The sequence below is a fragment of the Phyllobates terribilis genome, unplaced genomic scaffold, assembly GCF_046119375.1.
Source record: "Phyllobates terribilis strain yellow unplaced genomic scaffold, ASM4611937v1 Scaffold_2__4_contigs__length_985480577, whole genome shotgun sequence".
Lineage (NCBI taxonomy): Eukaryota > Metazoa > Chordata > Amphibia > Anura > Dendrobatidae > Phyllobates > Phyllobates terribilis.
Window position 1 is genome coordinate 190,095,972 of NW_027362762.1, and position 27,684 is coordinate 190,123,655.

Below are 27,684 nucleotides of genomic sequence, written 5' to 3' on the forward strand. Positions count from 1 at the left end.
CACGCTGACATGTTATTACGTCAGCCCCGGAAGTGATGTTGGGCAGAGTGTGTCTTCTCGAAGCTGCCGCTCGGAGCGACCCGGGGAAACGGGCCGGCTGTTCTCGGTGACCCGTGCAGAGTGCGGCCACCAGCGGAGCCGCCCCGCCCTAACTCCGGAGCCGCAGGGCTGGGTAAGGAGCTCCGTGCACACTATCCGGGGGGCCACCCATCCAGTCACCTCATACACCGACCTGACCCTGCTCCTCACTGTGCCCCATCGTACTTGGCTACAGCGGTGTCGCTGGGGCTGAGGTGGGACGAGTGACAGACTGCTGCTGGTCATGGCGAGCTCCAGGCAGTCACGTCCATACACATCACCTTCCCCTCACTATGCAGGGCCGCACGGGGCAGAGGCAGATAATGCCCCCCATATGGAGCTGGCTGTCAGCCTATAGGGATTGAGACCCCTATGTGTGCTCCCACATAGGGGCCATATGTCACCTCCGCAGGGGGCTGATTTTAAGGTATCTAGTGTTACCCCAAATGTGCATCAGCCCTGGTCCACAGCTGCGGTTACATGGCGTCTCCAGTCTGCAGCCGCCACGGCCAGTCACAGGTGTGTCCGATGTGGACGTCTGGTGTGAAGCTACATGCGTGTGACGGCGGTGCGGTCCTTGACACGCGTGTCACAGCGGTGCATAAAGAAAAAAACGTATGTCTCACATTACACTGCAGCTAATCGTCTGTCAGCGTACGGTCACACGGGGCAGCTACCACCAGAAACATCTGCTGTGGCAAATCTGCACCACATTGTTTTTCTCTGCGCAGATCTGTCTGTGAATTTGCTGTTGCAGATAGGATAAAGTACAAATAAACCCAAGCCGCGCTTCCATGGCTCCCCGGCCGGGTCTCCTGACAGTCTCAATATATCCCCACCTACACAACTGCCAATCAGTGGTGGGTTACACAGGGTTCATGAATATGGAGGACTACATGGCAGCAGGTTTACAAGTCCTCTAGTGATAATCTCCTGCTGATAAAACTGATTTTTATCAAAACTACAACAGGCAGCCCAGTAAGAGCATCTGGCATATCACTGTGTACAGCAGCCATCGTAGAAGCTAGATCAGAGATTACTGACAGTAACATCGTGCAAAGGTTAAAACTGGTGACCATCGCAGCATGCAAGTGGTGTAGTAATCAGATGGTGTTATTCCTCGTGTACACACGACGACGTGTTCTGAGCAGTCACCTGCAATGACGAGTACGCTTTACATCGGATGTCAGAGATTTCTGCATGTAAAATTGACTTGCTACGTCAGCTTCTGTTTATCGTTTTCTGTGCCATACACTATGTATTCCTCTAATGGTGTCTGCAGGGCATTGTGGGAAGAGAAAAAACAAAAACTTCCAGTTCTTACTATCTTTAAGGTCTCGTTTTTGCTAATAGATGGCGATGAGATTTTTTTTTTTCTTTTCTGCAAATACGCTAGCTGATTTGCAAAATCCACATTCTCAGCTGTAACATTCAGATTTTGCTTTGGATTTACCCCTGCTACATTGAAAGGTCAAAATGGGGTGAATCCTCAGCAAAACTCACATACACCTGCCGCATGTGGACCCCAACTTATTGGCAAATCGATGAGGTGAATATTAACATTTTGGCTCATGAATAGTTATTAGTAATGTCAATCCCTTTTATAATAGAGTCCTGGAGCGTTGATTTTAACTTCCCCACAATCCCTTGCAAACACCATGAGCAGAACATATACTATTTCCATTGGTGATGTCTCAGCATATCCTGACATACACAGCTATGGTTACACCATCTATCTATATGGGAAGTTGCGTGTCTAGGTCGCAGCGAGTTTATATAACATGGTATAATTAATGAAATGTCTTTGTGAATGGGGTAGGACCAATTTCATATTTCCTGGAACAGATCTTTAGTTCTGTAAGACTGTCAGTAAAGTCTCTGGGCCTGGAGGAATGCTGGTTTGGCCAGACACATCAGTGAGCTAAGGCTCTGCTTCTGGTTAGGATACTGATCCAGTATATGTCATTAGAGCTGTATGAGCTAAATGTGTCAGGATCCGGAGTAACACAGCAAAAAATAAACCCCCAGTGTAAGTTGTGTGGAAACATAAATATCCATAGTCTTAAAATCCCTGGCACAGCAACCAGGGATTGGTAGACGGTGTGAAAAACGGGTCTATTTTCATCCTGTGGGCTGTGGTGCCTGTAAGCTAAGGTTCCGATCCCACTATTTATCCACACTCCATCTCATTCAAAAAGGATCCACAAGAAAAGCCCCTCTCTATATGTGAGCTGGCTATAATATCCAGCTGGGTAACACAACTGGGGGCGGAGATGGCTCAGATCACAGCTGTTTAAGGGGAGTTTATTCAGAACAAAGTGACCAGCACAAGTGCTGTGTACACAGGGGGCCAAGCAGTTCAGAGCACCTTTCCTCCTACTTTTATTGTTTTTTTTTTATATATAGATCGGTCCTTCTGGCTCCTGTAAGCCAGAAATGTCAGTCAAAGGCAAAGGGGGCGTAAATCAATGTAAAAGGTGGGAAGGTGCACTAAACTGCTCAAGCAGGTGCTCCTTGCGTGGCTGAGTGGTCACTTTGTGATGACAGACTTCCTTTAACCCCTTTAGATGTTCTGGTCACTAGCAATTGTGGCATCTAAGTGGTTGACAGGGCAAATCATGTGCATGTTAGAGCAGTGTAATATATAGGTGAGCAAGCATGATCAAATCTCCAAGTAGGACTAAGAAAATATCTTAAGCAAACGTTAGAAAATATAAGCAAAAGTTGTAGCCTTGCACAAGCCTGGCAGGCTCCAGCTCTCTACCATTCCACCTTTACCTCATTTCTTCCATCTGTCTAACCCCCACCTTTACACCTCATGATGAGTGTGGATTCGGTGGGCTCAGTACATCTATAGTGCAAGTTTCATTAGCTAGCAGCAACCTTTATCTGCAACTTGCTTCAACTATTTCTGCCTAGATCACCTTTTCTACTGTTCAAGCACTTGGCATATTGTCATGTTAGGTTTTTGTCTACGGAAAAAAAAATCCCTTTCCCATCATAAAATTCTTTGTGTAACAAAAACAAACTATGATGGTAGGTATGAAAAATAAAAAAAATGGTATTTCTGTAATCATTCTGAATTGCAAAATAAAGTTAAAGGGGTTGTCCACTACAAGGAGAACCCCTTCTTGATCTAAATGTTTGGTCCCGATAAAATAAAAAAAGCTTATACTCCCCTTCCGTGCTGGCGCCTTCCCAGCACCTTATTTTATCAGGGCCAAGTTTGGGGTATGACAAGGAATTGTCCAAGTAGTGGTTATAATGTTATTTCTGATACATAGTGAACACCATGAAAACAATGCGCCAGTAGAATGACTAACAAAATCTATCTGATTCTTGTTTGTCCTGCAGGATTAAGGGAGGACAATGAATGCAGTAACCTAGCATCTACAGTGCCCCATTGGTGGGGCAGAAGATGGAGAAGCAAATTAGTACAGAGAGTGGTAGACTGGCCACTCCAGTACACTCTTATTGCAATAACTCCCATGAAAGGAATGGCACACACCAATCTGGACCAGGAAACTACTGTGGCCTTTCTGCTTGCGGACATGTAAAACATGCATTTGAACACATTGGTGACGGATCGCCAGACACAGTATCAGAGATGTTCAGGAACCATCAGTCTTTTGTGCCTAAGCACAGTTGCTTCCATGATTCTGATGGAGCTCCTCAGCTTTCAGAAATGGCTAGTGAGGTGTGGACTAAGGAATTTCTCTCTGGTGAAGCATCTGGATACAATATTACGGAATTTCCTGAAGAACCAAAACATCTACAAGAAACTACAGCTTACGAAGGTCAAGAATCACCACAATTGGTCAACTCTGATTGTGACTGTTTTAGTGGTGGCACGTACTCTGATATTGGCCACCATACTTGTAGCCAGGACTGCCAGCATTTTTCTTGCTACCAGCAGCAGTCATTGAATGAGGATGGAGGTGAAGAGGAAATTTCTAGCAGATTTGCAGAGGATGATTCTTCCAAAGGAATAAGTGGTAGAAAAGGTCGTAGAGGAAAATCCCGGAATAGTTCCAGGGACGAGTCCAAAAAGGACGCTCGACAAGCTCCAGCTAGCGGCAAGCACAAACTTGGTCGCAAAAAAAATCACGGGGATGGGAGACACCAGCTGAGATCCCTTGTTCCTCAGCCATTGCTTCAGTTTTCTAATTATTGTATTCAGGTTCTTATCGATTTGGTGCTGTTGATCGGTGAATGTGTGGAGTCACTCGGCATGCTGTTGTATACGACGGTTTGGCTTCCTGCTCACGACTTGGGCAGTTTCAGAAGTCAAATATTGACCTTTGGATTATGGGTAAAACATTGTGCTAAAGATTTTTGGGTCCTCGTTTGCTATTGTGGATCATGGATTTTACGTGTTCTTAAGATGTTGTTTGCTTTGCTCTTCCTGCTGCTTATGCTTTCTGTGCGCTGCGCTCGACTTTGTTGGCAGTATATTAAGAAAACCGTGGACAGAGTTGGAGAAGATAGCAACTGGAGATCCTGGATTTCTACTAGACTGCATACAATCTGGGCCTTAGTAACACAAAACAGGACTTGTAAGCGTTTAGTCAGTCAGTTCAGAAGATGGACAGGGAAATTATGGCCTTCCAAATTAACTACACAAAAAGAATCTCCATGGACCTCAGCGGGATCTCCCAGCACGGGAGGCCGCTTCCCGCCCAGACATGAAGTGGAACGATTGCTGTCTATGGTTAATATTCCTGAGGAGGATTTAAATCCATTTCAAGTGTTGGGAGTAGAGATGGACGCTAGTGATGTAGAGCTTAAAAAAGCTTACAGACAGCTGGCCGTGTTGGTGAGTATTAATTTTTTTTTGTTAATGTATCAGTGGATGAGGATTTATTTTTTTTAAAAACATTTTGCTAAAGAGGTGTTTTTCGCTTAAAAAAATTGGTAATATAGCTAATATTATAAACTTGCCCATAGATGACCATATGACCTAGGGTATATCAGTGCGGCATATCTTAAGTGTGTGACTAAACGAAACCAAACCAATGCATCTAAACAGCTTGTCCACGGCTCCTGAGTACTGCATAAATGACAAAAAAAAAATCTATATTTGCCTCCTGGACCAACACTGCTCTTCGGCTCTTGGCCATGTTCCCCTGCCGGTCTCCTCACGTAAACTCACAGGACTGCTGCAGACAGTTGGTGATCACTGATCAGCAGCAGCCTGCTAAGTTCTGTCCAAGCAGAAGAACAGTTTTTCTTCCACTCGGGATGAAAATGTGAATACTTGATTGGATTGTATACAGAGTAGTGTCAGCTGGGAGTGTGAAGTGTCTTAAGATCCTCACGGCAGCCGCTTAAAAACTCTGCCTGCCTCTTGATTGATGTCTACTGCAATATGTCCCTGAAGATCACATGGGAGGGTTTAGTAAGAGCTGTCGCCGAAAGCTCACACTTTTCAGATAGAACACCTAGCGGACATTTAAAGGGGTTCTCCAGTAGAAAAAAAATAACTAAAAATATTTAGTAATATATTTATGACAGACCTTTCCTTTTAGTTATTTAGTCACACTTGTTTTGTGTAGGGAGGTAATCACTATAGAATTAAAAAAGCTATTGCCTTACAACACTGATAAAAGTTTCCTAGAATGCTATTAGTACAGGTGCCTGTGAGCATGTGCAGTAGGAAGCTTCAACCACCTCTTTGTGTAGGAAGACGTGCCGTCAGTGGATATTCTGAGCTATACTGGAGATACCAGGGGTGCTGAAGTAAGAGGCTGCTCACACTGCTGTCCACCCTGTCTATCTGATCTATACTGGAGATATCATGTGTACTAAGGTAAGAGGATGCTCACACTGCTGTCCACCCTGTCTCTCTGACCTAATACTGGATATACCAGATGTGCTGAGGCAAGAAGAGGCTGCTCACACTGCTATTTACCTTGTCTGTCTGCATTCACTATACATGATATAGATTATCTCCAATTCAAATCAGCGGAGCTTTCTTCTGCACATGCTCAGTCACCTATCCTAACATTTTAGGACCAATTTGTCAGTATAGCAAAGGGGTGGCTATTTTAATTCTATACTGATTACATCTATTGGCAAAACCAAGTGTGATTCACTTATTAAAAGTATTTAGGAATTTATTCATTATGATATTTCCATTATTTTTTTCTATTCCTAGAGAATTCCTTAGAGATTGTCTGGCCTTAAGCTACAAGTCTGCAGTCACTCTAAGTAACTGCAGACTTGTGAACTCTCACATCGTGTACGCTGTGAGGATTCTCAGGTGTCGGCAGTGGGTGATTGCCCACAACTATGTGATTTGCATACATGTGATCACGTGCAGAATAGATGGGCATGGCTTCGCTCAATACAAGTGTATTGCCCGAGGCCGGAAACACAGCCTAGTTGGAACGTGGCTAGAAGTATGCAAATCACATTTATGGTCACATGACCGCTTGCTCTTGGCGCCGGAGGATCTTTGCAGTGCTTCTGATGTGAGGATTCACCAGTTTGGGGTTTGACTGCACACCTGTAGTCTAGAATCTACAATCCTTTAATGAATTATTAGCGTATGGCGTGAATGAATGAAAGATAAATTTTCTCCAATATGCTTGGTCTATGATAGGTGCTGGGGAATAAAATGCATAAATCCCCCGTTTTTTTTAATTTTATTTAGTTGTGGTAAACGTTTATGGGGCTCCAGAGCATATTAGGAGCCTGACAATAAGATTTCCCAGGAATACATTTCTAGATGCATTGGCTGTGGGATTTGACCAGCCCTCTTGTGCAGTATTTCAACAGACTTGAAACTATTACAGACTACTGCTTCACTCCAGAGACCGCATAGGAGAAGAGGTAATATGAGACTAAGCTGCACTTGTAAATGGATATGACAACACATATATTCAAAAAGCGCATAAATATTCACTTTGGCTAGAGACATATTGATGTCAATCTCTCCATTAGTTTAAGAAAAAGTGAAGGGAGTGGGTTACTCAAATATTAGTACCTATATACTGTACAGACCAAAAGTTTGGACACACCTCATTTAAAGATTTTTCTGTATTTTCATTACTATGAAAATTGTACATTCACACTGAAGGCATCAAAACTATGAATTAACACATGTGGAATTATATACTTAACAAAAAAGTGTGAAACAACTGAAAATGTCTTATATTCTAGGTTCTTCAAAGTATCCACCTTTTGCTTTGATGACTGCTTTGCACACTCTTGGCATTCTCTTGATGAGCTTCAAGGGGTAGTCACCGGAAATGGTTTTCACTTCACAGGTGTGCCCTGTCAGGTTTAGTAAGTGGGATTTCTTGCCTTATAAATGGGGTTGGGACCATCAGTTGTGTTGTGCAGAAGTCTGGTGGAAACACAGCTGATAGTCCTACTGAATAGACTGTTAGAAATTGTATTATGGCAAGAAAAAAGCAGCTAAGTAAAGAAAAGCAAGTGGCCATCATTACTTTAAGAAATGAAGGTCAGTCAGTGCGAAAAATTGGGCAAACTTTGAAAGTGTCCCCAAGTGCAGTTGCAAAAACCATATCAAGCGCTACAAAGAAACTGGCTCACATGAGGACTGCCTCAGGAAAGGAAGACCAAGAGTCACCTCTGCTTCTGAGGATAAGTTTATCCGAGTCACCAGCCTCAGAAATCGCAGGTCAACAGCAGCTCAGATTAGAGACCAGGTCAATGCCACACAGAGTTCTAGCAGCAGACACATCTCTACAACAACTGTTAAGAGGAGACTTTGTGCAGCAGGCCTTCATGGTAAAATAGCTGCTAGGAAACAACTGCTAAGGACAGAAGAGACTTGTTTGGGCTAAAGAACACAAAGAATGGACATTAGACCAGTGGAAATCTGTGCTTTGGTCTGATGAGTCCAAATTTGAGATCTTTGGTTCCAACCACCGTGTCTTTGTGCGACGCAGAAAAGGTGAACGGATGGACTCTACATGCCTGGTTCCCACCGTGAAGCATGGAGGAGGAGGTGTGATGGTGCTTTGCTGGTGACACTGTTGGGGATTTATTCAAAATTGAAGGCATACTGAACCAGCATGGCTACCACAGCATCTTGCAGCGGCATGCTATTCCATCCGGTTTGCGTTTAGTTGGACCATCATTTATTTTTCAACAGGACAATGACCCCAAACACACCTCCAGGCTGTGTAAGGGCTATTTGACCAAGAAGGAGAGTGATGGGGTGCTACGCCAGATGACTTGGCCTCCACAGTCACCAGACCTGAACCCAATCGAGATGGTTTGGGGTGAACTGGACCGCAGAGTGAAGGCAAAAGGGCCAACAAGTGCTAAGCATCTCTGGGAACTCCTTCAAGATTGTTGGAAGACCATTTCCGGTGACTACCTCTTGAAGCTCATCAAGAGAATGCCAAGAGTGTGCAAAGCAGTCATCAAGGCAAAAGGTGGCTACTTCGAAGAACCTAGAATATAAGACATTTTCAGTTGTTTCACACTTTTTTGTTAAGTATATAATTCCACATGTGTTAATTCATAGTTTTGATGCCTTCAGTGTGAATGTACAATTTTCATAGTCACGAAAATACAGAAAAATCTTTAAATGAGAAGGTGTGTCCAAACTTTTGGTCTGTACTGTATAAATACAAAGGTATTCATTAAACCACTCAGATACTAAAATACATACTTAGTTGAAAATTTTTTAAACATACTACACAAACATGGGATTTAAAGAGGAAGAATCAAGTAAACAGGATGGTAGATCCAAGTAAAATGGTCAGTATTCACAGCTATAACATATTAAATATGGCTACCATTCACATAAACAGTATGACACAAGTAAGGAAAAGCAAAACCATACTTTGAATAGTGAAGTGTCACTGCTTACCTATGATGTGATATCAGGACCACCCTGACGCACGTTTTGCACAGGTGCTTTCTCAAGGGGAGTGTCTGAATAGTCGTAGGTGAGTATATAAATACTCTCCTGTGTTTCAGAGGAATCATACCTTAAGACAAGTTTGGCACAAGGAGAAAAGTCTGCTGGGCAGACCCTCTCTTTCTTGGCTTGATTGTGTGTAGAAAGCGACCAGTCAGATATATTGCATAATTGACAGTTTTTTTCATTTTATTCTGAAACATGGCAGCATTTCAGAATGAATGACATATCTCCAATGATGGAGCTTATCTGGATTTCATACCTGTAGTTTGAGCAGCATGTATCCCCTGGCAAGTTCCCCTTTATGCCCGTAGAACCTAGAATGACAGTTCGGTCCGTTTGTTTTTTCTGATATGATCCTGTTCCTTTTTGGCTTTTAAATCATGTAAATGAACTAGTAGAATTGGGTAGTTCGAGCTAATTTTTCTCTTTAAATCCTTTTATTATTTTTGCATGCTAGACCCGATCTTATTGGTTTTATATAGATCAGAACTTCCCTTTTTAAGCAAAGTGTTTAAATGCGCAGTGCATTGTGTGATGGGACAGCTCTAGTTTGTCGTGGCTCCTATGTACATTCCCTCAGCGATCCTAGCCATGACTACAGGAAGTGGTTGAGGAACATCCATTCTTTGTGGATAGCTCTTGATGAAAGTTGGGGCATTTTAGTCGTGGGTTTCATTTGAACATGGAGTATCATGAGTAGTGACGATGTTCTACTATTTAGAAATCTTTTCCTTCCCTCCTTTTTTAATGTGTTTTTTTTTTTTTTTTTTTTTTTTGTGTGACAGGTTCATCCTGACAAAAACAATCATCCTCGAGCAGAAGAAGCTTTTAAAGTTTTACGGGCTGCATGGGATACTGTCAGTAACCCAGATAAGAGAAAAGAGTATGAAATGTAAGTGCACAGAGCTGAGGATCTCTTACAAGACCTTGATGATAATGGGCTTCCTCTAGGAGACCAAGACTTCTTTTCTTAGTGACTTTGATGGAAATGCCTCTTGAGTGACAGCTGCCCTGAACTAGGCAAAGCATCAACATGAAAATTAAGTGTCACATAAGCCACAAAAGTAAAGGAAATCTTAGACTGACAGGTTTTTAAGTAGCATTGACACAGCTCTGTACATGTGCAGGCAACAAATTTCCAGTGTATTCCACAAATAGAGCGCTGGAGCCTTGTAAGTAATGGCCACTTTCCTACACTTGGGCCCCATGGACACAACAGAACCATGTGCATGGGGGGGGTATATGGCTCATTAGTATGGAGCTGCTCTGACACTTTGTGTGCCATATAGATATATTCTCTGTTAGAAGCTCCATGCATAGCTGATGGAAAAAACACCTCTGTATAAAATGAATGTCATGCTAGGGTACTAAACCTGAGTGGGTTGCCTATTACGGCTCCGTACGAAAGAGAGCTGTAATACAGTCGTCTGAATTATGCCTAAAACTATTTCTGTCCTAATGTTTTGCATGACTCTCATGATGCATGTTCTAATATTTTATCATTTAACTACTCGGCTTCACTACAACTTCACCTCCTTTTGCTTTTAGGATTAGTGAGTAATTTTAGCGATTAAAATGTTATAGCATGTCCCCAAAAATATTTTATACTTTTCAGAATGTGAAAATAGCAGTGTCGGTGGACATTCACTTATGTCAAATCTCAGCTGGAATATTAATGTAATGCATCTGATTGTTAAATGTCTTACTGTAGATTGATTAACTCATTCACAGGCCCATTGAAGGGCTTTTCTGCTTTGGAACTCTCCCCCCCCCCCCCCCCCTAAAATAAGCTTGGGTTGTTCAGCTAATAGGACTCCTAGTAATCTTTGTCAAGAACCGCCAGCAGTTTGGTGGATGCACAAGAAGAGAAATGAGGCTTTACATGTGCATGTTGGCATCCATGGGTTATCGATGGAATACACTGATTGCCTGTGTTCTCTTATCCTAGGTGGCTGTGATTTGCTCCAACTATAGATGAGACCCTGATCAGGGGCCATTCTTTAGCCGTGAATAAAAGAAAAACTTTTCAGTATCCTGTATGCATCACATATACTATAGGAATTCTTCTTTATTCCGTAGAGATATCCTGAAAAGCCGAAGCACAAAGGCAATAGGTTCTTGATGAAAGGACTTGATCTTTATTCCATATTAGTTAAAATCATGACCGGAAGATAATAAAGGTAACATTTCAGCCATAATTGGCTTTTCTCTAAAATACAGAGCTGGAGCTGTATTTTTTATTTTTTTTTAAGGCTTGACAGAGGCCAATTATGGCCGAAACGTTGCCTTTTTTGTCTTCCTTTCATTATTTTAAGTAATTTGGAATAAGAATCAAGTCTTTTATCAATAACCTATTGCCTTGGTGCCTCGGCTATTCGGGATTCTATATTGCTTTTGGACCCGGTGGGAGGTCCTGCCGAGCTAAGATCAGATTTGGTCAATAGTGCATATAAATCTACTACTGTCCTTCTTTATTCCAGCTGTGCCGATTCTTGTTCATCAGTATGGATGAGATGTGAGGAATGGCAGTGCTGGAGTGAAGAATCCATGTGATGATTTTATTGAAAATGTTTTATTTTACTGCTTTGGCAGCATAGAATGCCATTTATGTGTGACCTATATACTCAGTTTTATATGAAGTAGTTGCTGTAGTTCTAGTTAAGATACCAAGGTGAGCAGAGACTACATGAGTTGTTAGCTTGACATGTGTTTTTTTTTTTATACATGGGAGCGAAGAAACCTGCTGTGGACTAATAGATGGATCCAGTGTATTTGTGACAAGACCACCTGTATGGGGTGGTGATATAAAGACTGCTATGCATATGTATACATAACAGCTAGTCATTCACTGGACTGTGCAAGGGGGGCACTCTTCTCATGGATACACCAGACCTGTAGGGGTTAGACGTTCTCCAGAATCAAGAAAAAAATTACAAATGGCAGGGAAAGTGCTAAAATAAACAAAAAAAAAAAATTCATTGCCTTTTGTAACTTTTTCTTCCTTTGGAAGCCCCCATTAATGTACCTGCATTTACACTTTATGCTTCTTTTCCTTTCTTGTTAGATTGTTAACTATACCTGTATTGTAAGAAAGAAAGAGAGCCTATTTTGCTATGCTCCAAGCACAAAACATAATTTGAGTAATGGAAGCAGCAAATGTAAAGATTCCCACGGATACAAAATCTGATACCTTTCTAATATCTTCATCTGTTTGTTTCAAGGAAGCGAATGTCGGAAACTGAGCTGGCGAAGTCCATGAATGAATTTCTCACCAAGCTGCAGGACGATCTAAAGGAGGCAATGAACAGCATGATGTGCAGCAAGTGTCAGGGAAAGCACAGGTACAGTGCAGGCAGCATACAGGAATCTCACAGCATGGCCAATGTCACACAAGTGGAATAAGAGCATGTTTCTGCAGTTATACCGGGATTTGTCTGTAAAACAGGAGCAGAAATACGCTCATATCATGGTTGTATAAAATTAGTCAAATGATAAATTCCACTTGGAATGAGCTGTAAGGAGCGTTCTAACTAGGGGCAATCAGAGATTAAAGCCCTTTTTTTAAAAAAAAGTAAAAATAAATAAATACACATATAATATAATTAAATACATAAACACTATGTTTGGGGCTAGAAGAGGTGCCCAGATTTTAGTCAACAGGAATAATAATTTTGCACACACATTCTTGGTGATCTAAGTGAAGTGATTAAATGGGTATTCCGCTTTCAAGAAGTTATCCAAAGAATAACTCCTAGATCAGTGTGAGTCCGATCATTCAGACTTCCACTGTTCACCGAAGCGGTGTATTTTTCTCCATTGTCTGAATGGAGTGACAATTTGCAAGCTCAGCCACCACCCTGTTCATTCTCTATGGGACTGCCAGAGGAGGCCCAGTACATGCTCTGCTTTCCCTGTACACCAGGAAAGATTCTGCTCCTGTCTACTGCCAGATCCTGTTCACATCACTTTTGTGATGTACTTTTAGCTTGTATATTGGGAAGGCTTAATGGTCCTATGAGCCTGTCCGTTGCTTTCATGTATATGGACAATATATATTTGTCTCCGCTGCATACATGCGTGCTTATGTTATTTGCAGAGTACTGTTGCATAATGTTTTTGTGCGTATGTAAATTCTGGAAAGTAAAAATGCTTTTAAAAAAGTGTTAAAATGTAAAAAATATGTAAGTTTGTTCTAAAATATTCCCTTTAATTGATAAGAAGGTTTTTGCCACCTCATCTGAGATCAACATGATGTAGAGAAAGATGCCCTGAATCCAACGATGTATCACTTCTTTTACTTGATGCAGCCATTCTGACTTTGAGTTTTTAGATTTAGCGATGAAGCAGAGCTGAGAAAGCTAACCCCTCCCACACCACAGCTAACACCGCCGACACCAGGCTCTCTATGTACATAGTCTATAGACAATGAGCTGGTTATCACAGAAGAGGACAGAGTCTGACTTGCAAGCACAAGTTAGTGCTTGCAGGTCAGCAGCTTGCAAGGCTAGTTAGTCCAGCAATGTTGATCATAATGTGATTAAAGCTTCACTCTAAGGGCTCATACATGCAAGAAAAACAGACGAGTGCAATCCGATAAAAAATCGGATTGCACTCTGACCAATGTTATTCAGTGAGTTACATCTTATCTGCGTTTTTTTTTTTTTTTACGGATACATCACCACTCCGTAAATGATCCTGTAAATGATTTCAGAATAATAGTTGCAGAGAAAAAAATGCATTGCATACGGATGTCATACGGATGCTAGGGGTGAAAAATCGCATTGTCCTCTCCTGAAAATCGCATGACACTCTTCCGATTTTTCTGTCCAGATATCAGAACGTTATTTTTCACACATATGGGTATGAGCCCTAAGTATACAACCCCACACAGCTGAACATGTGACCCATCCTTGAGTTCAGTGTGTTAACTCCTATCTCACGGTGTCCTCAATTTACATAGCAAAAACCTGCTGACAGATTCCCTTTAACAAAGAATAAAGAAAAAATAAATCTAAATAAAATCAATATATGTTGTGATTGCCCTTTGCCTTCAAATCAGCATTAAAGGGGTATTCCCAGCTCAAAGATCTTATTTCAATATGTACTAGGTGTAAAATTAATATTCGTAATTACCTCCAATTAGATATTCTGTATAGTGAGTTTTTAGTTGTATCGCTTACCCCATGTGCAGGATATTGCAGTCACTCAGATATACATGGTTATGGCCTCTATGGCGTTCTTGGCCGCTTTTGCGCAGTTAGAAGGGAGTTCATCATTATCACTGGCCGAGTTCTCAGGAGCTCACATAGTTAGTCTGCTCAGTAGCTCCCTCCCTGTACAGAATATGTAATTGGAGGTAATTACTAATATTATTATTATTATTACACCTAGTACATATTAAAATAGGATCTTTGAGATGGGAATACCCCTTTTAATTCTTCTAGGTACATTTTCACAAAGTCAAGGACTTTGTGGAATTATAGTCAGGTGTATGAGTAATCAATTATACAGGTGATTAAGGATTATTTTCATATGTATGGTGAAAGTCATTAACAGAAACTGATGTGTAGGAGGCTTAAACTGGTTGAGGATCATCCAAACTCTTGCCACAAACGGGAGTTTGACAAAAAACGTTTGTCACTGGTCGTACACAGTGGCCTGACTGAGCACCGCAACAAGACACAAGGTAGTTATACTTCATCAGCAATTTTTCTCAGAGGCAAAGATTTCAAAAAGAACTGGGGTTTTAACAAGCTGCTGTTTATTTTTAGATCACCATTGATATTGTGGTGCTGTACATAAGTAGGGCTTACATACAGTATACAAATATCTAACACAGTTAACAAACTAACAATGACAGACTTGCACACATGGGAGAGTGCCCTGCCTTTGCGGGCTTACAGTCTATAGTATGATGGGGAAGGAGACCGTAGGTTGGGGGGTTCCAGCAGCTTCGGTGTTGGTGAGGTGGCAGCAAGATCATTGCAGGCTGTAAGCTTTATTAGAGAGATGGGTTTTCAAGTTCAGTCTGAAGTTTCTGATTGTGGCAGATAGTCTGATGTGTTGGGGCACAGAATTCCAGAGAATGCTGGACACTCGGGAGAAATCTTGGAGGTGATTGGGTGAGGACCGTATGAGTGTGGAGGACCGGAGGTTGCGTGTTGGAAGTTATCAGGAGATTAGTTCGGAGATATGCAGAGGAGATAGATTATGGACGGCTTTGTAGGTCAGGGTTGGCAGTTTGAACTGAATACGTAAGGGAATTGGGAGCCAATGAGGGGATTTGCAGAAGAGTAGTGAGGAGAGAGGTGGATTAGTCGGGAAGCTGGGTTAATGATGGACTTGAGAAGTGCGAGAGTGTTAGCAGGGAGGCCACACAGGAGGATATTGCAGTGGTCGAGGCAGGAGCTGATTAGGTCATGTACTAACATTTTAGTTGATTCAGGGTTGAGGAAAGGATTGGTTCTGGAAATATTTTTTGAGTTCAAGGAGACAGGAGGTGGCGAGAGCTTGGATATGCGGTTTGAAGGACACTACTACAGAGTTGAGGGTAACTCTGAGGCATTGGACTTCTGGTACTGCGGAAAGGGTGGTGTCTAGTGATGAGCGAGTATGTTTTGTTAACCGTTTTGCTGAGTATACTCGGCCGAGCACCAAGTATTTACAGCGTGCTCGGGCTTTAAGTTTTCGTCGCTCTGTGAACATGATTTGCAACTGTTTGACTGATTTAATACATGTGAGGAATGCTGGAAAAACAGGCATTCCTCACATGTATTAAATCTGTCAAATAGTTGCAAATCATGTTCACGGAGTGACGAAAACTTAAAGCCCGAGCACGCTGTAAATACTTGGTGCTCGGCTGAGTATACTCAGCAAAAGGGTTAACAAAACATACTCGCTCATCACTAGTGGTGTCATTAATTGTGATAGATGAATAGATCGGGTAGGGGGGTTAGGCAAGATGCAGGAAAGATGATGAGTTCTGTTTTGTCCACGTTGAATTTTAGGAAGTAGGAGGAGGATATACGCGATAGACACTCTGGGATTCTGGACAGCATAGAGGTGACATCTGGGCCAGGGAGGTAGATCTGAGTGTCATCAGCATATAAGCTGTAATGGAAGCCATACGACTTTGAGCTGTCCTAGGCCAAAAGAATAGATTGAGAAAAGTAGGGGTCCCAGAACAGAGCCTTGAGGGACATCAACAGAGAAAGGGCGGGGTGAGGTGGTATTATTGGAATAGGAGACACTAAATGTGCAGTTAGAAAGATATGAGGAGTTCTAGGAGAGAGCCAGGTCCGTGATGCCAAGGGAAGAGAGGATTTGTAGTAGCAGGGAGTGGTCGATTGTGTCAAAGGCAGAGGACCGGTCTAGAAGGAGGAGTATAGAGAATTGTCTGCTAGCTTTGGCTTTAAGTAAGTAGTTAGTAATTTTGGTCAGAGCAGTTTTGGTGAAGTGGTGGGGACAGAAGCCAGACTAGGTTGTCAAAGAGTGAGTTCGATGCGCAGTGGGAGGAATGTTCAGCATAGACATGCTGTTCAAGGAGTTTGGAGGTGAACAGGAGCAGCGATATTGGACGAAAGCGGGATATAGACGTCTGGTTGAGGGATGGTTTATTCAGGATAGGTGTGATTGTACAAGTGGTGAAGTGGGATTTGGAGAGGAGATGAGAAAGTTCTCCTTCAGTGATGGTGGGGAGGAAGGTTATGGGGAAGGGCAGTGGGCTATTATAGGTAGGGGTTGTGGTGGTTGTGCAGTAAAGACTTGTCTAGTTTGGTCAACCTTATTTTTGAAATGTGCGGCAAAGTCTTTTGCAGAGATGAGGGGGCGGAGGAGGGAGTTTAAGGTGTTGAATAGCTGTTTATGGTTGTGGGATAAAGCAAGGGTTGTGGGATACAAGGGTGGTGAAGTAGTCTTGTTTAGCAGAGGTGAGGGCTGACTTGAATGGGAGAGTTGCTTTTTTGAGTGCAGTGAAGTCTTCTTGCTATTGCGCTTTCTTCCAGCGCGGCTCCACAACCCTGGACACGCGCCAAAGCTTTTTAGTGAGGTTATTGTGCCAGGGTTGTCTTTTGACACTTCGTAATCTGTCATGCACGAGAGGGGCTGCCGGGTCAATAACTGATGCGGGTGTGGTGTTGTAGAAAACAGTGGCACGGTCTGTCATGGAGTGAAGATATGGAGGACAGTGGTAGAATAGAGGGAGAGTGTGTATCTAGATGTGGGCGGTTTCTTCAGGGGTGTTCTAGTTGCTGGACATGGGTGGCAGATGAGGAGGACCAGGATGAGAAGGTGAGTAGATGGTGGTCAGGTAGGGGGAGAGGTGAGGTTAGATGGGGAGCAGAGGCAGATGAAGATTAGGTCTAATGTATGTGCGTCACTGTGGGTGGCTGCAGAGGACCACTGTGTAAGGCCAAAGGATGAAGCAAGTGTCAGGCAATGTCATTAAGAACTGTCTTCAGTGTAAAAAAAAAAACAAGAAGTCCTAGAAGTGATATGGCCTCCACAGAGCCTGCATCTCGTCACCAAGTCATTCTGGGGATACATTAAGATACAGATGGATTTGCACAAGACTATGTCCACAGAAGATCTGTGCTTAGTTCTCCAAGATGTTTGGTACAACCTCCCTGCCGAGATCCTTCAAAATCTTTGTGCAAGTTTACCTAGAAGAATTAAAATGCAGTTTTCAAGACAAAGGGAAGTCGCACCAAATATTGTTTTGATTTAGATTGCTCTTTTTCTTCATTCACTCTGCATTTTGTTAATTGCTAAAAAATAAACGTAACACTTTTTTTTATTGTTTAAATATTATTACTTTGCAGCATTTTTTCCACACCTGCCTAAAATGTTTACACAGTACTGTATATCCAGCTGCTACACATATCTGTGCATGGGCCTCAAATGAACTGGACTAGTATAGACTCTAGTTATACAGTGTTCTAAATAAAAAAGTATTGGAAGCATGAGTGGGTATGGTGCATGAACACCAGAAGAAGCCACTTCCTTCAGAACACAGTGTAAAAAATATAGACATTAGCCAGCACATCTTTAGTATTAAGTGAATACATAGGTACAAATATGGTGTCTGCTTTGCAAACATATATATGCAACAGGCACCCGCACACTGATAACATTGTACACATGAATTCCACATGTGTAAGCAACATGTAATTTATCCTGGCTAACTTTTTACATTTTGGCATTGTTTGGCTGTTGGAGTTTCCAAAGAATTATGAATTACCTACCCATCTTTCCAAGATAGTTTTTAATTATAGCAAAGTTCCATATATCTTGGCTTGGCGTAATGTACAATAAAAAATTGATATTGTGGTACAGTGTTGGCCATAAAAATCTATGTAAATACTTTTATGCCCAAAAATAACAAAAGTATTCTAGGAGTGATACCTTTTTTACTTATTGGCTAACCAGAATAATTATCACTCCTAGAATACTTTTGTCATTTTTGGGCATAAAAGTATTTGCAGGGCTTGGCATAGAGAGTTGAGATTTTAGTATGGGGTCATAGTGCACAGTTTGATGTAAGTGTTTAGGCCCATGAGCCAGAGTGCCTGCATAGTATTTCTTTAAAACTATAGGTAGTTTTGGTATATGTATAATATAATATATCTATTTTTACATTACTGGCCAGATAGAGACCAAAAGGATGTACTTTCTCCTCCCTATGGTCAGTATATGACCGATTATGCTATTCCATACAACTTTATCCTTTACCATACATGGCCCGTTACACCGCTGGGGCTTTACTGGGCTGTGAAGAGATTATAGAAAAAGGAAAAAAAACTAAAAAAATAATCCAGCAGCAGTGAGGAAATGTAGGGGGGCTCCTGTGTTCCCAGCAAGTCAGAGCCCCGCAGCATTGGGGAAGTGTAGGGGGGGCTCCTGAGTTCCCAGCATTCCCTCCTTGGTTAAAATAAGACAAAAAAGTGAGGATAAATATTCCGTCTTTCCGGAGGACTGAGAAGATCCAGTTTCTCAATAAGGAAATTGAAAATGTATAAATTAATACTGATTTTAGTTCCTATTTTTTTTAATTCCATTTTTTCTTATTCTTTTCACTGGATGCAGGAGATTTGAGATGGACCGGGATCCTGCCAATGCTCGTTACTGTGCTGAATGTGGAAAGATGCATCCAGCGGAAGAGGGAGACTTCTGGGCAGAATCCAGTATGCTGGGTCTCAAGATCACCTATTTTGCAATGATGCAAGGGAAAGTGTTTGATATAACAGGTGATGAAATGCAGAGAAACCCAGGGCCATTGGGATAAATTATAGATTATTACCACTCACTTAGTTTGTGCCACTCTGATTATCACTTCTTTTTTTTTTTTTTTTTTTTTTTTTTCCCATTTTGTACGATTGTGACATGCAGTAATTGTAGTTACGTTCTGGAAATCTGTCCTTCTCCAGCTGTTAATATCGCTCCTTTTCACCTTCTTTAGAGTGGGCAGGATGCCAACGTGTGGGAATCTCCCCAGACACTCACCGGGTTCCGTATCACATTTCATTTGGCTCAAGAAATTCTACAAATGCAAGCCGGCAAAGGTTTGGACTATTTAATTGTTGTGGGAAATTGAGGTTGTCTCAAATTGGTAAAATTGAAAACTGCTTGAAAAAAAACAAGCCATTTTGTAAATTACCTCTTATTAAAAATCCTTTGTACTCAAAAACAGAATTGTTTTTAATTCTATAGTTTAATGCTTGTTGCCTAGGTTACCGGCCACCTCTGCAGTCTATCTGTGATGGCCAATTTCCTAGGTAAGGAGCACATTCTTGCCCTGAACATGGCAGACAGCTTCAGTGTAACTGTGCTACTCCACTGCTGCAGAGGCAAAGCATTAATTGCATGCTACAGAGCATAGTTCGGGGCCATGAGCACAGCCATGCCCCTTGTCAGAACAGTCATAAGGAGTGCATCGGGAGTCAGTAGGTAGGGGAGTGCTGCTCTCCTGAAGATGCAAGAGTAAAAAGCACTAAAACTGTCAGTGGCTGCTTCTTCCTAGAACACTATTGCTGTACTTGCTTTAAAATGAGTGAAACATTTATTTGAAGGGGTTGTCTACTATTTTTTACATTGATGCCCTATCCATAGGATAGGGCATTGATGTATGATCTTCCGGGGTCCCGCACGCGGCACCCCTGCTGATCAGCTGTTATCGGTGGTAGCGGCCACCGGCCGGAAGTGCTCACCTTCCGGGCTCCGCCAACAAGTGGTAGTGGCCTGCACATCCGCCTCCTATTCAATTCAATGGGAGGCAGATGTACAGTACACCACGGCGGCCACTACCACTTGACGGCGGAGCTAAGTCTTACATATTTGGAGTGTACTCCAGTTTTTTTCACAGACAGGGACAGGAGCACGTTACCAGGTATTCGTAAACGTAACGTCTCTCGTCTCACTCACTTCTTAATGCAAAATTGAGCGAAAAGGGACAAATCCTTTCATGCTAGTGTTAAAGGGGTGTCCTGGTCTAAGGTATTGATGGCCGATTCCTATAGTAGTTTTCTGACACCTGGCAGACTCACTGATCTGGTGGTATTTTTTTTTTCCCTCGTTTTGCATCATAGAGAAATGCAGATGTTAATGTGCTGATGACAGTGGGCACCTTCTTGTGTTGCAGCACAGCTTCATTTATTAACTTTTTATGTTCTCCTGCAGAGCACCATCAGAAAGCACCCCGACCTCTGTTGCCGATTTACAGAACCTCTTGAGCAGAATATTCCAAGGATCTCCTGGTCAGATGCCCAATGGGAACATGTTCACACCTCCCCCGCAGCCTCCACCACATGGAGCTCCGTCTCCTTCTGCTCCATCTAAACCTGACCCTGCATCCAAGAGTGAAACAAAGTCAAAGCGAAAGAAGAAAATGAGGCGCCCTGTGCCGAGATGAGCCCCCTCCATGCATCCAAACTCGAAATGTGAAGAAACAGGGGTAAAGACATAAGTTGCACAACTTTTGTTTAAACTCATAAGTGTTTAGTGGTTTCCAGTCAGACTGCTGTACACTGACCGGAGCCGAGCTGTCAAGGGCTTTACACCATTCAAATGAACAAGTATTCTTTTATTTTTTATTCTCGAAATTCTCTGATTGCAGTGGGGACCAGAAAGCTTTCCCTTTGCAAGTACCTTTAACAGATCAGATTCTTAATAAATAGAAACTTTATCTACTCATCATACCAAAGATCCCTGGTGTAGACATCTATGTGGAGAGAGGAAGACTTTACTGTGCATGTAGGCTATGGGCAAATGGACCCCAGTAGAATGTATGGGTGGGCGCATGCACAGGAACGCTTATCTCTCCCAGTTTTATACACAGGAGCTGCGACACTACATTTGGTTTTGCTTTGGTTACCATTTTCTCCATGTTTTTGAACTTGCTGTGAATTACATCAAACTCCATGAAGGCAAAGAAGTGGACAGATTCTTTTCTTCTTGCATTCATGGATGTTAATACAGGAGCAGACATGCTGCCAATATCTGCATTTATTTTTCCAATTTCTTTTTCAGTAGTCTGTCTGTTCTGCTTGTTACTGTGTAACCATTGCATTGGTCTGTGCATTACTTTAAAATTCACAATAATGACATATCGGTATAAAGGGGTAAAAGCTCTTGATAGTGATTTCTGACGAAAAGCTTTTATTGCCCCTTAGATCTATTCAATTAGAATAATTGCTGGATTTGAGGATTAAGATATTCTGTTCCCAGTTATTACTGGAGATGCCTGCACACCTTAATTGTAATCAGTGGGAATTCCAGATACCCTTGCAGTACATATATAACTTTTGGCGTGTATATATAGCTTCTCATGCGCCCCAATAATTGGAATAACAAGAGATGCCATATGAACACCCTGCTGTTCACCGAAGGCAGGGACTCTTGTTCTCAAGATGGCTGTGATCTTACCGGCCAGGCTGCCAGCACCATTCTTGTTAATGGGCAGCGTTTAGTATAGCCCAGCTCTATTACGTTCCATACTGAAACCGCATAATGACAGTACAAAAAAGGATCACTTTTTTAAAATCTTTTTTTTTTTTATGATATTGTACCATAAAATCTGTTTTAAAATGAGAATAATCAAGAATAACAACAAGGTCCTTTTAGGATTAACAGTAACCTAAACAGGTATTCCAGTAACTTAATTTCACGTATCCACCTGATAAGTGATGACCTCTAGATCTGTGAGGGTCTGTTGGCTGAGACCCTGTCCGATCACACAGAACCGGGCACTTTAGTCCACTTTTTGAATGAAGCAGCAGTGCACATGCTCGAGTGCTGTTTCATTCATTCTGTATGAGACTGTCTGATAAAGCCGACCTCAGTGCTCTGCTATTTCTGGTAGTCCCATAGTGAATGAATAGAACAATAGCCGATCATGAGCAAACAGTGGACTAACGTGCCCTGTTTTGGTGCAGACCCACACAGATCTAGAAGTTAGAATTCATCCCTTTAGGGGTTTCTTGACCAGACTTCAAGTGTACCTACACTTTCACGAGAAAATGATAATACTGCAGAGTCCTGCACTATATAATTTCTCTAAATCACTTTTTTAGCGATTTTTGCTGATAACCCGCAGTACAGACCCCCGAAGTCTGTTCTGCAGAATACACTAAAATATGCAGTGTCCTGCTTGTGACTTGGTTGCCTTCTTCAGTAAAATCTTAGGACGCTCTCTTCCGCGCTGAAAATGGTACCCGAGCAGCATAGTGTAGTGTCGTCTATAGCAGAGTTCAGGTGGTCTGTACTGCGAGTTATTGGCAGAAATGGCTAAAAGAGTGATTTAGAAAAAATGATTATACTTTATAGCGCAGCACTAATCAGTTTGTTGTGAAATTATCGGTACGCTTTAACTGAAAAGCCCTATTTTACGTATAATATGAAGGCGAAAGTGTTTGATTGGCGTCACTGCCATGACTTGTCTTCTCTATCGTTTTTGACGGTCACTATTTTTTTAAATTTACTTATCTGCTTTGTTCCGTTACTCGGGCAATACAAGTAAGAAAGCCGTCCCCAAGCTTCTTTGTAACAGTATTGAATATTAGGGATAAAGTTTGTGGCTGCTTTGTCTTTTTAATTTTACGCCTGGGATAGCCATTCATATACTGATCCCACTGTATAGTAAATTTCTGCAGGAACGGTTTATAGGACAATCAAATTTAACAGGTTTTGTTTCTGAATATTTTCTATTTTTTGATTTTACAAGTGTGATAACTCTCCGCCTGAAGGCTCATCTTCATACTGTAGATTGGGTTTGGTGACGGAAGTAATTTTTTATATGGAGGTATAGGTAACATGTTGTTCACTTGCTGCGGCTGATAAATGAGCTAACTCAGGATAATATTGTGTGACATCTAATACATAGAATACAGGAACAGAAAGTCTGAGGTATCTTGTGATGTGAATTCCATGCCTTAACAATTGCTGCAGGATACAGTGAAGATTTAGCAAAACCAGTGCATATATAAAGTGGATCACTTGTCCATAGCAACCCGATTTCAGCAGTACCCCATAAGAAGATCTGGAAACTTTTGGCAACTTCATCTTTATCTGCTCCAGATTTGATAAATCTCCCACCTTGAAATAACATACATGAATAACTATAGTCTATAAACCATATCCTAGCACATTTCTGTTGGCTGAAATTTTTAGGGATAGGGGGAGTGAACCCCAAAACCAATTAACTTAGAGATCAAGTCCAGTTGCACTTGACATTGCTACCCAACACGCAGTAGGGTTTTCAGCCTGACAAGCTGCTTTCACTCTTTGCTGTCAGCACGCCAGTCTTCCTAAAAGCGGAGTCTTGTCTGACAATCTAGATGTTGGGAAAACACCGCATAACAATTGTTTTTTTTTTAATTGGTTTGCTGGCAAATTGGTTTCAACATTTTGAGCTCCTCTCAGGTCTTCTGCTGAAGGCCAAGTTGCCATTCGCCCAAAGGCACGGAAAGGGGACAGAACCTTGATGGGTCTTTCTTTATCTTTGCACTAATTATATTCCTCTGCACAAAAAATAGACGGAGTACCTCTTTTTAAAAACGTCAGCTATGTGCTTTTTATGATATCTCTATTCACAGAACGCAGCTTGTTCACAAGGTGTTAACTTATAAGTCCAAACTGCATTACAATGAAGGAATAGCTGAAATGTGTGTGGTAGAATTACAGTATGGGCTGATCTTTGGGATTGAGGGGTTAAATGGTCTTGTATAATATTTTGTTAAATTAAAACTTTTATGCTTTGAATTGTGTTCTTTTGGCTTTGATTCTCGGGTGGTGTGACAGAGGCCTGGTGAGTGTGCGCTGGAGGACCATACATGTAGACTCTGGTACATTGTATTTCTGGTAAATCCTGGTATTATTTTCAGATGCTGGAGGCACAGTACTGTCATTAATAAAATGGCTGTACCTGGCGTGGTAGTCTGGGGCTAGTTCTGAACATGACAGGCTAGGTGACTGCTTCCCTAAACAATACTTTCTTCATTAACTTTTATGCTGCACTCATACAGCCAAGTTGTACATTTATAGCCATTATGTGTTATGATTTTTTTCATGATGGCATCTCATCAAGACATTTTTGGGAAACTCATCTGATTTTTGGCCCTAAATCCCCCACCCTTCATTAAAAACAACCCAGCTGTGTTAATGCAGCCAAAGGGCGTATTCCGACATCAATTTTTTTTTTTTTTAAATATCGATAAAAACAGTCCTACTTTCATCAGTGATTTTGCTCAGTGTCATCCAAATTTTATCAATTTTTCTCAGATGAGAAAAAAAAGTTTTTCTACCTTCTCCTAGCTAGCTGTTAGAAACAGACAGCACTCCGGTGGTACATTTGTGTTTGTGACAGATTGCATCCCGGTATCCATATTACGGTGGGAAAAACCAAACTTGGTGACCTTGTATCACTCTCGAACTATGGTACACCAAGGAGAGGTGGACTTAATCTTTAAATGAACGCAAGGATGCAGCCTCATTATGGCTGTACATGTGACCTAAGGCCTCATTGCCATCTGGGTGCCACTGTGTGGCTTTTACAGACAAATCGCCTTGCAATGACTAGGTGTCTTAAGCTAGGTATACATATTATATATGTGTATATCCTCCAAAGCCATTTAATTTTAGCAGAATTGGCTGACCAGCTAAGGCCTTCTTCACACATCAGGCTTTTTTTTTTTTCCGCGCTCTTACATGTAACCGACTTTCATTTTGTATTTATTATCCAAGAATAAAGTTGCTGAAGCTTTGCAAAATGTTTTTTTTTTTTTAAGATTCTAATTGGTAGATTCTCTAAGTGGGGAAAAAAGAGACAGTGTTGCGTGTGAGACCTCTAGCTGAGGTGCAGGGGGACCTCTGACATTTCTTGCTGGGGAGAGAGTTGACATCCAACTGGCTTTACCTGTCTGGTCCTTTTGTTCTTGAGAAAATGAGCTGCCGCTACAGGAGTCTTCTTACTGGGTACTGGAGAGACTTCTGTGCCCGCCCTGCTTACACTGAGCTTATACATTTTAAGTGTATATTTTTCAGTTTCCTGATATACCAAGTGATCGTAAGCAATTACTGCACATACAATAAATTGAAAGGTTTTTTTCGTTCATAAACTTACATGCTGCAGCTCGAATGGGTAACACAGATCATTTCTGGAGTGTATGGATGAGACTTACTAAAAACCTGCAAATCTTTGAGAAATCCAGTGTATCCACCCTGTATAAGCCTACCTGTAGTGTGCAGAAAATGATAGATCCATCGCACTTATTGTCGGTTTTGAATTTATTTGCATACGATGTCAGAATATTATTTCTGAAATATACATTATAAACACACACATCAAGCTTAAAGTGACAATCAATGAAAAAGTAAAACCTTTGGTCCCCAGGTCTGCCACCCACTGGATCTAAGGGTAACCTGTTATAAAGCGTTTCTCCTGACTTCACAAGCAGCTGCTCTATGAAGTATAATTACTATGTATATTGTGCTCTTCTCATTTTGTCCAAGTTTTGTTAAACTGAATTACAATATTTCTAGATTAGTGTTGAATTTTCAGTCTGTGATCTTTTTTTTTGTTGCAAGCAGTGATATCAGCTAACAATAGGTAAACCTGTCATTTTCAAGAGACTTTTCTATTGTAGAGGACTGTAAGCGCAGAATGACTGACTGTTGAAACAAAGTACAGGCACTCAATACTCCATGGCGGAGCCAATCATTTCTATACACCTTCCCACCTGCTTCCACCCTCACTCTATCTGCTCCCTTCTCTATGAAGCCAGAGCTGCCAATCAAAGAAAAGAGGTGTAGGGATAGAGGGAAAACAAGCAGGTGGTAAGGTGTATATAAATGATTTGGTTTTAATAGTCGTTCTCTGGTGACAGAGTCCCTTTAACTAACATCTGTTTTTTTGGGCAAGGAACATACAGAGAAAGGCTAGTATTACACTGCCTTAAGATAGCCATACCACTCAGACCCCACAATTCTACCCAATTGACTTCAGTTTGGTGGTGAATGTTGCTGTAAGGCAGCTGCAGTGTAAATCCAGTCTAATAGTGAAGTGTTAAACATTTCAAGCTTGCTGCAAACATAATTTACACTTGATATAGTTAAGATATTCTCTCTTTCAACAGCCACTTGGAAAATTCATTATTTTCTAAAGAAGCTGGCAAAGTCATAAAAAATATCCAGAACACTGTACAGTGATTTTGCATGGGCAGCTAAGTAAAGCCACATGTAGAATCTGTATTTTTTTTTTCCTACCAGGACCAAAGTTACAGCTGTGTGCATACTGCCGGATAGGGGTCAAATCGTGTCTGACTGGACCAGTGCTCCACACAACAGCTATGGGATTTCAGGATGCCAGGATTATACTCTAGAGCAAGGAAATTTGTGTTAGTAATCTCTGTGAGATCGAGCCTGCTTCTTTCTGAGATGTGCTATCATTTATACACTGTGTAGTGCCTTAGGAACTTTACTTCCTCACACATATCATACATTATTGTTATTTAAGGGGTTCTCTATTAAACTTGTTAAAGACAACATGCATTGTCCTCCATTTAGTAATAATTCTGCCTTAAGCATGTGAAGATCCTATAGACTCTTCAGGAAAAAGCCACCTGATCTCAGAACAGTGTGAACAAGAAACAAATCCAATCCTGGTTTTGTGTTAAGACACACATACAACCTAAAGAAACTAGAACGATTATGAACATCTACGTGAGGATCACTAGAGATGTATACTTAGTACTCTTCATGGGACAGCATTCAATATTCACTAACCCGCAGCCATACAAACGAAGAAGCCTTCACCGTAGCACTCAGGTATACGCCATTGGGAACACTACTAGTATTTGTATATGAAAAGGTACTGACTAGTGATGAGCAAGTATGTTTTAACCCTTTCGGCGAGTATGCTCGGGCCGAGCACTGAGTCGTTACAGCTGCTCAGTGTTATGTTTGGATCACTCACGTGTGCATGATTTGTGACTGTCAGTTTTATTACATGTAAGGAATGTGTAAGAAATTGACAGCTTTATTACATGGGAGGAATGTCTATTTCTTACACATTCCTTACATGTAATAAAACTGACAGTCACAAATCATGCACACGTGAGTGATCCAAACATAACACCGAGCAGCTGTAACTACTCGGTGCTCGGCCCGAGCATACTCGGCGAAAGGGTTAACAAAACATACTCACTCATCAC

The 27,684-nt window shown here is 41.6% G+C and overlaps 1 protein-coding gene across 1 annotated transcript; it reads left to right on the top strand.

Moving 5' to 3' along the window:
* DNAJC14 (DnaJ heat shock protein family (Hsp40) member C14) lies at positions 1–27,398 on the top strand. Its single transcript, XM_073663693.1, has 7 exons — positions 1–172; positions 3,433–4,894; positions 9,769–9,875; positions 12,205–12,324; positions 19,067–19,227; positions 19,440–19,542; positions 20,657–27,398. Exons 2-7 carry the CDS (start codon positions 3,497–3,499, stop codon positions 20,886–20,888), a joined length of 2,121 nt encoding a protein of 706 aa, XP_073519794.1. The 5' UTR covers positions 1–172; positions 3,433–3,496; the 3' UTR covers positions 20,889–27,398.
* The last annotated feature ends 286 nt before the right edge of the window (positions 27,399–27,684 follow it).

Coding starts and splice junctions, on each gene's coding strand:
- DNAJC14 (XM_073663693.1), top strand. CDS start 3,497: ATGGAGAAGCAAATTAGTACAGAGAGTGGTAGACTGGCCACTCCAGTA. Junction 12,325..19,066: donor AAGTGTCAGGGAAAGCACAG/GTACAGTGCAGG, acceptor CACTGGATGCAG/GAGATTTGAGATGGACCGGG. Junction 19,543..20,656: donor ACAAATGCAAGCCGGCAAAG/GTTTGGACTATT, acceptor GTTCTCCTGCAG/AGCACCATCAGAAAGCACCC.